The 13,161-nt window shown below is 40.3% G+C and overlaps 1 protein-coding gene across 2 annotated transcripts in view; it reads right to left on the minus strand.

Annotated features, from left to right (window-relative positions):
• Positions 1-13,161, minus strand: part of UNC5B (unc-5 netrin receptor B) — a 313,367-nt gene that overhangs the window by 11,178 nt on the left and 289,028 nt on the right. For both annotated transcript variants that reach the window (XM_082268009.1, XM_082268008.1), the window contains 5 exons: positions 9,281-9,368; positions 8,591-8,759; positions 7,195-7,428; positions 2,893-3,042; positions 2,054-2,218 (listed from right to left, as the gene is read on the minus strand). In XM_082268009.1, the coding sequence (XP_082124135.1) occupies positions 2,054-2,218; positions 2,893-3,042; positions 7,195-7,428; positions 8,591-8,759; positions 9,281-9,368 (806 nt within the window). The remainder of the gene's footprint in view (positions 1-2,053; positions 2,219-2,892; positions 3,043-7,194; positions 7,429-8,590; positions 8,760-9,280; positions 9,369-13,161) is intronic.

A 13,161-nucleotide genomic window follows, 5' to 3' on the forward strand; every position in this document is an offset into this window, starting at 1 on the left:
GCGGCTGGTCAGAGGAACTACAGCATGTGACATAGGAGTATATTGCCCTCACTTCATGTCCTAGTGATAGTGGTCACTATCACTAGGTTTTATCAGGTTGTGGAAAGGTGAGAAACTACTTTTTTTGCATTTGAGATAAAATCTTCCTAATAGAAATCAAGAAAGCATAAAACAAAAAAACTTGACATACATTTTAACTGTTCCTCATTTTATGAAAAATGTGATCATGTTAATGACAGTGTGCTAAATACCGAAGGAGGATTTAAACCATTTAGCATCCCTCAGATGATTGTGGCCACTCTTACAAACAGAAGATCTCACCCTTCTGTAGTTCAAAGCCAACCTGGGAATAAACACAAGCCCTGGTATACACACAAAGCTAGCGTGTGTGTTTGCACGCACAACTGAACTTTTGGGCCTGTGAAGCTGAGCAAAATGCAAATGCTCAAATGATATGATATACCCATTGATCAAATAAAACGATATACCAGTTGCAGAGAGTTTTCTTCTTCTATTAAAATTGTGACTTTGAGGTAAAGCAGCCCATCTACGCTTGCTTATTTCAAAACATATTCAGTGTTTCCTGATGATGCATGGTTGGTATTATTTTCTACTGCTCTTCAAGGCCCTCAGAAAAAACGAAGCCCCCTTGACCAGCCGCAAATGTAACTAAAATGTCCAATAAAATTGTTGAGACGGGGGAGATTTCTCAGACTCATCTGACCATCAGAATGGGACTACCAGTTTTATGAATGCTAATAGGCTGGGGCTGTAATCCCTTAAGTATGTGGCGTTCATGGATGAAGTTTTCCAAGCAGAACATACCCCTAAGAATTACACATTTATGGTTATTCTGACATATACCATTACAATTCTTTACTTTTTGAGTTCAGGTCTAAGAGGTATGTAGGAATATTAACTTTGCCTAAGCAGCACCATGAAAGAGAGCTACCTTTTTGTTTAAAATTACTTACAAATAATATCACTGCACTTCCTGATATGTAAGGGTGCCTAAACACACCTGTCCCTACAGCCTTATAGCTGTAAATCTGCAGTGTAAGATCTATGGCACTGCTGCATCTGACTGCTGGTCTCAGGAGATCTGGAGCGAGACTTAGTCATTATTGTGCTGCTCACTGTTCTCCTTACATGAGGCTCTGATATGAAGAAGCAAAGCCCTTGCTGTACCAAGATGGCCTCCACCACATATAGACACAGTACAGAACATGGCACTGCAAGTCAGGGAAGAGATCAGCTGCAGAGAGACCAAATATTGGGGACAAATTCTTTACCCTCTGCCAATCTTTTTCTGAGCACAATCTCCAGGTTTCAGTTCCTCTTTGAAGCCCTGTTCCAAATATTACACCAGATATTTTTGTCCTTGCTTTAATACTAGTTTACAGGCTGATGAGTTAGAGGAAAACAGAAGGAGACTTAAACAAGATTAAAGAAAGAATGGGGCTGTCAGGAATGTGCTTGCCATAGCGCAGCTGAAGCAAATGTGCAGGAGTGGACCTGCTGGAGCGGGCCTACTGATGTCTGTCTTACTGTGCTCAGGGGAACGCATATGCGTATGTGCATGTGCATTAGCCATTGACACTGATGCCAAGTGGACTATATAATTGCAGCAGCTGCACTAGTTCATTGCTACCCGTGTTCCTGTTCTGATTCTGCTAACTTCTGTGTTTGACCCAGCTTGCCCCTGACTTTGCTTAAATGCTATCTGCCCTGACCTTGGCCTGTCTCTGGACTTTGCTGATGCTTTTTCTACTGTGGGTCACCAGTCTTTCTGTACTTGCTACCACTGCCTGCTGTGCACCAGCCCAGGGTCTGCAGTTCCAGCTATCCAGCCAACTCTGGTGATGCACCTGCTACGCATCACTACGTCCAGCAGAAGAGTACACAGGCACTCATACCTCACAGCACTCTCGTTACCACTGTCACAACATCAGTGGCCCCCGGGCCGGGACTGTACGAGAGACCTTCCTCTGCATGTCAAACTCAGCCGCAAGGTACGTGACAAACATTTCAATCCTTAACGGTAACTACATACCTCTTCCAGCATTGTGTGCAACTGGAAAATCTGTCCTTCTCCTTCCACTTGCCTCACGCAGATTTTGCATGTTAGTTCTGTTGAAGCCAGACTGTACCTCTCCAGAGTGAATGTACAATGCAGCGCCCTCTGGCTTCCACTCCAGATGTGATAAAAAGGAATCTCCTGAAAGACACAATGCATACACTTTTAGACAATAATAAAATGTAATCCTTGCAGCGAGTGGCACACAGTAGTACCCAGGCATGTCTAAATATGTTTGCATAATAATGTATATAGCCGAAACATGTTATCCATAAGAGTCCATAAGAGTCAGAACATCAATTTTACTGTGGTCTGTATCTCCACTGGGAAGACTGTTCCTTACTTCCAGTTTCTGTGCTACTCTCTCAAGAAATGGGATGTGCAGGTGACATTGGGACAGAAAGGCACAGACAGCAATAAAAAACAGTGTTAGCAGTTCTTTGGATTTTCTTACTCCACTAAAAATGGGTTTCTGTTTGCGTCTCCATTAGAGAGATTTACTATTGCTTCCTGTCCTGACAGCAATTGAAGGAAAACCTCCCTAAGATGGACACAGATGGCAATGATACCAAGACAAAAGCTTTGACCCCCCCCCCCCCCTGCTTAACCCAAAACTAACAAAAAGGTTTTGGCTGGAGTTGGATTTAGGATTAAAACTCCATCCAACATGACTGGAGGTGACAGTGGAAGTCTGCCTAAAGGGAAGAGAAATCCAGATCCTAAAAAGATCTTTGTATCACCACCTTACTATTTCTAAAACCAGAATTTTGGGGATTTCCCATAACTGCCCGTTTTGTCAAAAGAAACCTACTGACCTGAAATTTGGCGAGTAATTTGCTCCTCCACAGTGAATGAGGAATATCATGGATAGACAGGCGCAGGTTGTGATAGCTGTCTTTAAACATCAGTGGCTTTGGTTCCTCTATGAGATAGCCTCCTAACGTCTTCTCCAGTTCCAGAACTTCCTGCATACAAGACAAAGCAAACAAGATTTAGGCTATGTCTTCATTATGAAAAGGACTTGTTAACTTGATAAAGTGCATGTTTGCATGGTTTTACAGCCTAATGAAAACTTATTTTTATCAAAACGATTTCATTTTCAGATATCTTCAAAGTATTTCAAGGTTACAAAAGAGGACACTTGTGGTAAAGTTATGCACATTCTCAAAAAGGAGCTGTACAAAAAAAACGAATTAATCCAAATACTGACTACCATCTCCATTTTGTAAGTGTCAAACCTCCCCATTTGGAATTTTGGAATTGGTTATCTCTACTGTCTATCAGCAGAGCCCATCCAAGCATGAAGAGAAAAGATGTTCTGACAACCACAACCCCCCCCCCCCCCAAAAAAAAACCTGTGCAGGTGGCCCAATGCACTTTGCTTATCAAAATGGTCAACATAAACTTAAAGTGTTTCTGAAGGTTGATTTGTTTTTCTTTTAAATATTAAACACATCATACTTAATGGTTTTGCACAGAGCAGCCCCTATCCTCCTCTTCTTGGGTTCCCCACAGCTCTTTTGGCCCCTCCCCCTTGCCAAGAGCCCCCAGAGCAAGCTGCTTGCTCAGTCCCACCCACTGCTCCCTTCTCACTGGCTGTGATTGACAGCAGTGGGAGCCAATGTCTCCAGCTGCTGTGTCTCAGCCAATGAGGAGGGAGAAACCTGGGAGAGCCGCTGCTCTTGTGCACATCGCTGGATCAAAACTGGGTTCAGGTAAGTATTGCGGGGGGCACTGTAGACTGAAGGTTTTTTTACCTTCATGCAGTAAAAAACCTTTGCTCTTTTCAACCACTTTAAAAGTCAACATAAACAGTTTACATATCCGTTTGCATAAGATAAACTTTATTTAGTACAATTATACTGGATTGGACTATTAATATCGTTAACTGGAAATATTTAGACGGAGATGGGCCTGTTGAGAGGTTCTAGAGTATCTAAAGTACAGGAAGCTACAAACACAGCCTGAATTTTTACCTAATTATTATGTAACGTCCCAGTTAGTTTGTTTTCTGAAATTATCTGTTGAGATAATGAGGTTATTAGGAAGATATTCGCTCACTTGCGTGCAAAACTGAGAAATAGTAAAAATAATTACTTTATTTTGCCCTTTAAACACTGAGGAAGCTCTCTGAGTACATTAATTACCTGAGAGCTATAAGGTTAGACAAGTATATGTTGCCTTAATGTGAGTCATTTGAATATTTAAAACGGTAATATAGGAAACAGTTTTCTACTTTAATTAGCTTGCTCTTTTTAAAACTGAAAGACTGTTCCAGCTTCTGCATTAAAAAAAAAAGGTCTGCTAATTAATGTTCCAAAAAAACACCCAATTTTGTGACTGATTTATCCAGTTAATAGCTAGATTTTCAGGTTACACAGGTTTAGGCGAACAGCTGAAGAAACACCTTTATTTTATTAACCAGAAGTGCCACAAAATCGCCTCAAGCTAATGTTGTTGATGGACTTGTGTGAAGTCCATCAACAAGCACTATAACATTTTAGTCTGTACAGAAAAAGTCTGCTTTAATAAGTAGTTTGAGATTTTGGTTAAAACAGAACTCTAGCCAAAAATATCAAGATAAAGATGAATAGCCCATTAAAATATAAAATAACAAAAGCAGCATTTGTTGGAATATTTAGTAATATGAAATGCCCTCTGTCTGATGGGCAGCACCATTAAAGTCCGCAGCTACAAATAATTTAGCTGCTGACTTTTAGTCTAAGAACCCTAACCTGTTCAAGGATTCTGCAAAGCCGACACCCCAAGCCAATTCATCCATTGGCTCGGGGTGCAGGCCCCGGCATCTTAACTATAGGGAAACAGGTGGTGAAGCCTCGCAGCTTCACAGACTCTCTCTTACTGCGCATGCGTGAGTCACGCTGCACTTTCTGAATGTTTCTGTTGTCTTCCAGAAGGCAGCGGGGGGGGGGGGGGGGGCAAAAGTTTTGTAGATCACTGTGCGGTGATCTTACCCCCAAAAAAGTGCCAAATGTGGCAGTGGAGTGGGGGGTGCAAACAAGCGGAGCTTCCCCTTTTGGGTGGTGCTCTGTTTTAAAGAGTTTGTTAACCCAACACTTCATATACCTGTTATGTGCCTGCTGTACCATGTACTTGTATGAGAAATTCCCATGTTCTCTTTGTATACCTTCCAGTCCCCTTGCTTTCCCATTAAAAATTGACCACACTAAGCAGGGGAACACACTGTGGTCAGTTCTCTAGCTGCGCTCTGAACTTAGTGTACTCTCCTCCCATGATCAGGCATGGCCAGACACGCTCCTGCTTCACAGTCATTCACTGGGAAGCTCAGTGTGCTGCTGCTGCTTCTCCTCCTTCCAGCTCTCATGCAGCTGAGGACAGAGGGAATATGAACACTTATAAAAAATTGAAAAAAGGTATTTATGTTTCTTTTTTTTTTTTTATACAAAAATGTTTTGCCTTTTATTTCTATTTTAAACTGAATGGGTTGTTTTACAAGTTCATTGTTTACAATCACTTTAAGCCTACTTCCCCTGAACTCAGAACAGACCCCAGATTGTGACTGGGCAGTGAAGGAAGAAGCAGCACAGTGATGAGTTCATCTCTACATTACTCTGTTTTTTTCTCCCTAATAGCATGCTTTTTGACAGAACATGAACATATTGGGTTCTTGAACTGCTCCTTACTATTACACTCCCTGCCCTGTTGTACAGAGACCGCAAAGGCTTAAATTAGGTTAAATTTGGGTAACTAGACTGCTTGAAATTAAAATTACATTTATTGATGTACAGTATTAATGATTATAGAGCTGCATTCATTTGTGTATTTTATATTTGCCTAAAGTTCAGATTTAATCCCATGTAATGCTCCCTTTAAGTATTTTTCTCTCTTGAGTTGTTTTTTTTTTTTTTGGTAATGACGGTTAACGAACTAAGGAAAGGCTGGCAGCTAGCATAAACAAAAAAATTTAGAAAATGCTCCCAAATTAAACAGTTTTACCAGACAGTACTAAGAATAAGACATGCTACTTCATGGCTATCTATCCTTAAACTGGCCGTGGATGAGATATCCCTCCAAAAATTGTACCTGGGAGATATATATACACGTTTCCTATATAGATCCATACATGGAGCAAATTTCTTTCCTGCTAGATTCCCCATCAACACAGATAGTGCGGACAGGGGAGTCCCTCCTGCCAAGTCATTGTATTCTCCCAGCGGGGGGAACTGGGGAAGCAGTCTCTGCCGGGAGACGATAGCAATTATTGCTAGCCCCTATAGTAGCCGTTAGCGATGATCGTATGTAAAATCTGGCAGGCTGGTTATACCCAAGTTGATTGATCGATTGATCAACTTGGTACATTCAGCCTGCCTATACATGGTTCTGTATAAGAATAATGTGATCCTTACTGATACCTACATCATAGTGTATGACAATAACATTTTTAGATGCAATAAGACTATATAGTGGTGATATTAAGAATTATGATGTTAGGGTGATTGATATATATATATATATATATATCTCCTAATGTATTTCTATATTAATAAGTGAAAGCTAAAATGGCGTTTGGAAGTTTGTTAAAAACATGTTTTCAATAAGATGTTATCAGGAGAGCCTGTCATGGGCAAGTTGCCATGTATCAAAGTGCCATACCCTAAATGTGTGATAAGAAACCCTCTAAAAAGGGGGGATCTGAGCTCAATCAGATCAGAGCATATAGGGTGGCTTTAGATATGCTCTCACATAGCTACATCTGATAATAAACCTTTAATTTGGAACTTTCTCAGTCTGCAGGTTTAATTCTTGCAAAAAGGTAAATTTCCTTATTCAGTTCGAATCTCAGCCCGTTCCTGTTGAACCGGATGAGATTCGAATCATCTATGGCCAGCCTAAGCCAATAGGGTCAATATAGAGCAGTACGTTTTCTTTATATCCCGGAAATGTTAATGTGATTTGGTCATTCTAATAAACTCTCGATTGATTCATATGAAATTGAAATTTTATTGACTTGAACCTACACTTACCCTTGAACCTAGCTATTAACAAATAAATGTGCCTTGTGATGTTGTTGGCAAATCAAAACAAAGAAAAGCCCCAAAAAAAAAAAAAAAAAAAACAGATTTTTATCCTTTTACCTTTAATGCATCAGGTGTATCCTCTAAGCAGTAAACTTTGAGGTTGTATTCCAGAGAAGTGCAAAGAATAGGTGCAAATATTGCCAGCTGGAGCCGCTTTATAGCAGATCTGGAGTAAGACTCCCCGACAAAGGCATAGGTACCCAGCTGGTCAAGTAAAACATGACAGGACTGACTTTCCAGCTGACAATAACATGGTGTGTTAAGAGTCTCTTCATTTAATGTCACAACTTCCTGAAAAACAAACAATAGTTTAGCAAACAAGTAGGCTAATGTTAAACTGGTATTCACATGTATTGAACATACTGTGAGATTTAGCATTTTTGTTCTACCTTCACTCAGCAACAAAACAACAATAAAGTGATATTAAAGCCTTGTTTTTTTTTTTGTTGTTTTTTAAATAACAAACATGTTCTGCTTACCAGTTCTGTGCAGTGGTTTTCCACAGACCACCCTGGATCCTCTTCTTCTGGGGTCCCACGCCCAGCACTCCTGGCTCCTCCCTCCTGCCGGGTTCCCCCACAGCAAGCAGCTTGCTCTGGGGGCACCCAAGCACCCGCGCTTCCGATCTGAGGCTGTGTGTGTCCATTCACACAAGAAAACGTGGCCCAGCCCCACCCCCTCCGTCTCCTGATTGGCTCACTGGCTGTGATTGACGATTGTAAAGTCAATCAAGAGTGCAAGTCCCCGGAGAGGCAACCCTCACGTGGACATCACAGGATTGAGAGGGGGTTTAGGTAAGTATTAGGGGCAGCTGTGGGGGCTGCTGCACACAGAAGTTTTTTTACCTTCATACACCTTCATATATCACTTTAAGCCTTTGGCTATGCTAACATTTTCTTACCCCTCTCAGGTAACTGGACCGGGGTGTTTCTGTCTAGGCCAGCAGACCTGGACACATACATCCTCTGTGCCCTACTGACAAACTCCTCTGATCCATCTCATGGTGCTGATGCCACAGTCTTGGTCTGGGTAAAACAGCCTCGTCCTGGACACCCACCCACAGCATTTGCTGCCCGAACAACACTGGTTACTCACACTGCTAAAAGATCAGCCCGCATCCTTCTCAATTCCCTGAAAATAAACCAGGTGCCAAAGCCCTGGAGTCCACTCTTACTCCACTGTAATCCACCATCCAAATAACGGGCCGCATACCAAAGACATTCAGCTCCAGTTCACTCACAACAAGGTTTAATGATGATTAAATCCTGCTGTGTGACAAACATGTTGGGGGTAATGTTGTTTCTGTCATAATACATTGTATAGCTAGCTTTATCATTTTACCACCAGGAAGGAAGGGGATATGTAATAGAAAACATTTAAAGCAAACATTACTGCTCTGCACTCCAAGAGCCACACAAAAGTTGCAACTGAACATTTTTTGCCATTATCTTACCTCCCAACTTCCTTGATGAGACTGAGTCTTTAATTGTAAAATCCAATCGGATGTGGTGATATCAGCACAATGAGGAATAGTCAGGATGACTGGTCGACACAACAGAAGTCCAGTGGGGCCACAAGTTACAATGGGACTTAAAATTGTCTGTGTACCTTCCGAAGGTAGTCTACAAGAGAAGTCATAACAATGCTACTTTAAGGTTTGATAAGGCATAAGTAATTCCAGTAGTTTATAACCATTAGATGTGCAATCACTTGCTTTTCATAGCAGGTAAAGCCATTATAGACCCAATCTACCACTACTGCCTAAACATTCAGCATGAAATCAGAATTAAATGGTTTGAAAAACTGATGAAGCCATGCATTTGTAAGTGTGTGTGTGTGCGCGCGCACACAATCATCGCATGGCCACTTTCCACAAACGAATCTCAGCGTGCAGCTTTAATCCTGAACATCTGAATCCTTCAGAATTAAACTACAATCTTGCATGGCTCAGTATGTTTATGATATAGCTGCAGGATAATTGGCTTTAGCACCTTTAAGAATAATGGTTATGTATCGGAAATCTGTTTTATTTATTCAAAGTATCCTTTTCAACGCAAAAATACACAATCAACTAAATATAGGCCATACACAAATATCACTAATATTACTAAGGCACTGTTAGTCCACAGTAGAGATTACTTACACAGTGTTTTCTCTTTTGTTTATCATCAAATACATTTCATAGTATTTTCCCTGTGGAATGGCTCCATGTGGTATCAGTAAGCTCACCCCTGGAAAATTAAATATATCAGTATCAAGTTTCAAGCATGTAACATGTTAGACATTTAGAACTGTATAACACTTAAAAGTAGAACTATAGGAAAATCTTTTTTTTTTGGATAGTTATAACCCCTGTTAGTTTATTTTTTGCCATTTGTGTCCCATTGGGGAGATTTTCCTTCACTTCCTGTCCCATAGCCAAAACACAAAGCGAGAGGAAATGCCTGAGATTAAGGGAATCCCTTGCCACCCCCCCCCCGGTCACTAGAACTAGTGTCCCCAATGGAAGATTTCCCCTCTATTACTATTTTATGGGACAATAATTTATGATTTTACTTTACTTTTACTTTGAATGAGAATGGTAAGGAGAATAAATAAAGGAGGTGGGAACAAATTAATCATTAACCTCCCTGGCGGTATGATTCTGTCAGGAATTCTGTTCCAAAAGCGGTACAATTCTTTTCATGGAAATTTGGCGTTATGTATTATAGGCCTACAATTCTTAGTAATTACTGACTTAAACCTGACCAAAACAAGTCTCTAGTAGACATGCCAGATGTGATAAATTTGAAACACAAACAAGTGAATTATAATCGAATCAATAATATTATTTTATTATTTAATATATAATATATATAATAAAATTATATTATTGATTAGATTATAATTCATGCGTTATATATTATATATATATGTGTGTATATATATATATATATATATATATATATGTGTGTATATAGATATATATATATATATATATGTGTGTGTGTATATATATATATATACTATATATATATATATATATATATATATATATATATATATATATATAATCGAATCAATAATATAATTTTATATATATATATATATATATATATATATATATATATATATATATGTGTGTGTGTGTATATAGGTATATATATATATATATATATATATGCATATATGCATATATATATATGCATATATATAATATAAAATGTGTTATGTGTTTTGTGAAACGTTTTTTTTTTTTTTTTTGACTTTCCCTCCCTAGTTCCGCTCCCATGCAGCATTGCTGCTGCAGGGAACGGAACTAGGAAGTCCTCCTACCGACAGACGAACGGCGGAGATCTCACTGGCGGTCACAGCAATGAGAGCTCATCGCTGGATCGCCAGGATAAGGTAAGAGAAGCTCCGCTGCGCTGTCTGCACGCTCTGCCCATTGACCCCGAGCGTGACTCGGGGATACCGCTAATAGCAGAAAATTCCTACCCCGAGTCACGCTCGGGGATACCGCTAAGGCGGTTAATAGGTAAAGTTAAGATCTGTATTAACCCCTATTCACCGACAGTAAGCAAATATGCGGCCTCTCGGCAGTGGGCCTTGGCACCGAGTGGCCACATATTTGTGTTCATTAGGGCAAATACAGTTGTGCCAAAAGCACACGCCCTGCTCACTCCCGTCACAATTACCAGTGGCCAACAGAAAGCTCATGATCGCTCGCTGTGATCTAGAGCTTTCCGATCATGTGACAGCCAAAGACAGTGGTCATATGATCCTAAATTCCCCCCGCCTCTCGGCATCCTAAAGCCCTTTAAAGGACTGGGAGGTGCCAGCTCCAAGGGGTAAAGTGGTTCTAAAGGCACTAGATTTATTTATTTTTTTTTTTTACTTTAATGCATTCTCTGCATTAAGGTTTAAAAAAAAATCTTTTGTGTTCAACTCCCTGTTCTTCAGCACCCCCTAAAATACTTACCTGAGCCTAATTACAATACCTTGCTGTGCCTGAGAGCACCGTCTCTCTCTCCTACCTGGACATGGAGGCAGCCATTGGCTCCTGCTGCTGTCAATCACAGTCTGTGAGGAGACAGTAAGGGCAGGGCCGAGCCACGCTGTGTGTTTCAATGGACACACAGAGCCTGGTTTGGGATCAAGCCTGAAGCCTCCACAAGTGCCGTCATAGGAAGCAGCAAGTAACTAGGACATGTTTTTTATTAAGAAAAAAAAATCACTTTAGGTTGTCCAGATCTCTGAATCAACTGATAATTTGGCTATGAGGTTTTCACAAAAAGGTTATCTGTTTAAAAATGTACTTAGATGGTCTTAGTTTGCACTTTTGTGATAGATTTACTTTAAAGAGCCACTGAATGCAATTTATGTTATTTTTTAAACTGTTATATTCAGAAAATATTTTAATATTATTAATGGATTAGTATGTGATCTTTAGAACGGAACTTAAACCCACGTCATAAACAGGTTCTATATAAGCTGCCTCCTTTCTACTAATACTCACCTTCTCTGTGCTACGCAGCTTTCCCATTAACTGTAGACCCATGTAGAAAGTCCTGTGTAAGCCTCATATCAGAGAGCATTGGCTAGAAGCAATTGGCCACTTAGACGCTGTGCACTGCACGGTGGGAGGAAGGTAAGAAATTCATATGTCCCCCGTCCCCCACATGGAAATACTTAGTATTCCAAAGGGTTTGGGTTGGTAAATGGGGTACATAGGTAGTGCACTCTAATAGTAGCTCGCATAATATAACACAATTATGTTACCTTTCCATAAAAAAATGTGCAAGAATGTAGTAGAATATAATTTTGCCATGATGTTAGACCACTATTGTTAGAATATTTTTTTTTGTGGTGGTGGTTGGGTGTATTGGTATAATTTACCAGCATTTACTGTATCACCACACGTAGCTGTTGAATTCTAAATGTGCAAGAGAAGACTAAAATTACGACTGCATGCAATTAAGCAACATTCTGGGTTATTAGGAGCCTTAATTGCAGTTTTTTAGTTAATGCAAGTTATTTTCAGTCCTAACTGCGTTGAAGGGCATAATATCAAACCAACAATATTGCTACAGCTTTTATTACAATTTCATGCACAAATATGTACCCAAATCATATTTTAGATATGAATGAAATTTATTTGAAAGGCTTTTGTCTGGGAAACAAACATCCGCTGTGAAGATATACAACAAAGAAAAGAGCACAACAGTAATTACAATGTTTGTCAAAAATAATAACTTTAATTAGATATTGATGTAACCTGGAAAATATAAGCTTAGGCACCATATAAATGTTTTTTTTTTTTTTTTGTCTATTGCACATTATTTCAGTAGCGGCTTGCACCATAATAATGAAGTAATTTGTTGTAAAAAAACACTGATTAAAGTTTAACTAAAGCCAAAAAACCTCTCTAGTTAGTCTGGATAGAGTGAAGAGTATAGCTGGCATCCATGGTGACCACCGTCCAGTACAGGGGGAGAAAAGTTTTGCCCTTGCGAAGTGCCGGAGAATGAAGCCACCAGATCAGGGACCCTCTCGTACCCTGGCTCAGCTGGATCAGATTGTCTATAGATTGTGGATTCTTGTCCCATTTGACCAGAATCTCTGCAGAGATCTTGTGTCGAACTGTGCAAATGGAACCACCTTGAAGGCAGACACCATCAGGCCTAGCACCCGCATGCAAATCTGAAGGGATGACCGCCTGCTGGACAACAGACGTTGAATTGCTTCCTGCAGTTTCTGGAGTTTTTCCAGAGGAAGGAACAAAAGTGTTTGCCCGGTGCTTGCATTGTGTTGTCAGTAGAAGATCGTCCAGGTACCCCAGTAACGCGATCCCCCGCTGACGCAACAATGCAAGCACCGGGCAAATACTTTTGTGAAGACCCAAGGAGTGAAGGCGGGACCAAATGGTAACGGCACAAACTGATAATGCTCCTGTCCCACGGCAAAGCGGAGGAAGTGCTGGTGACCATCACATATTGGAATGTGAACGTACGCGTCCTTGATGTCGACAGAAGCAAGAAGATC

This window comes from Pelophylax lessonae, assembly GCF_965119305.1.
Source record: "Pelophylax lessonae genome assembly, chromosome: 9".
Classification (NCBI taxonomy): Eukaryota; Metazoa; Chordata; class Amphibia; order Anura; family Ranidae; genus Pelophylax; species Pelophylax lessonae.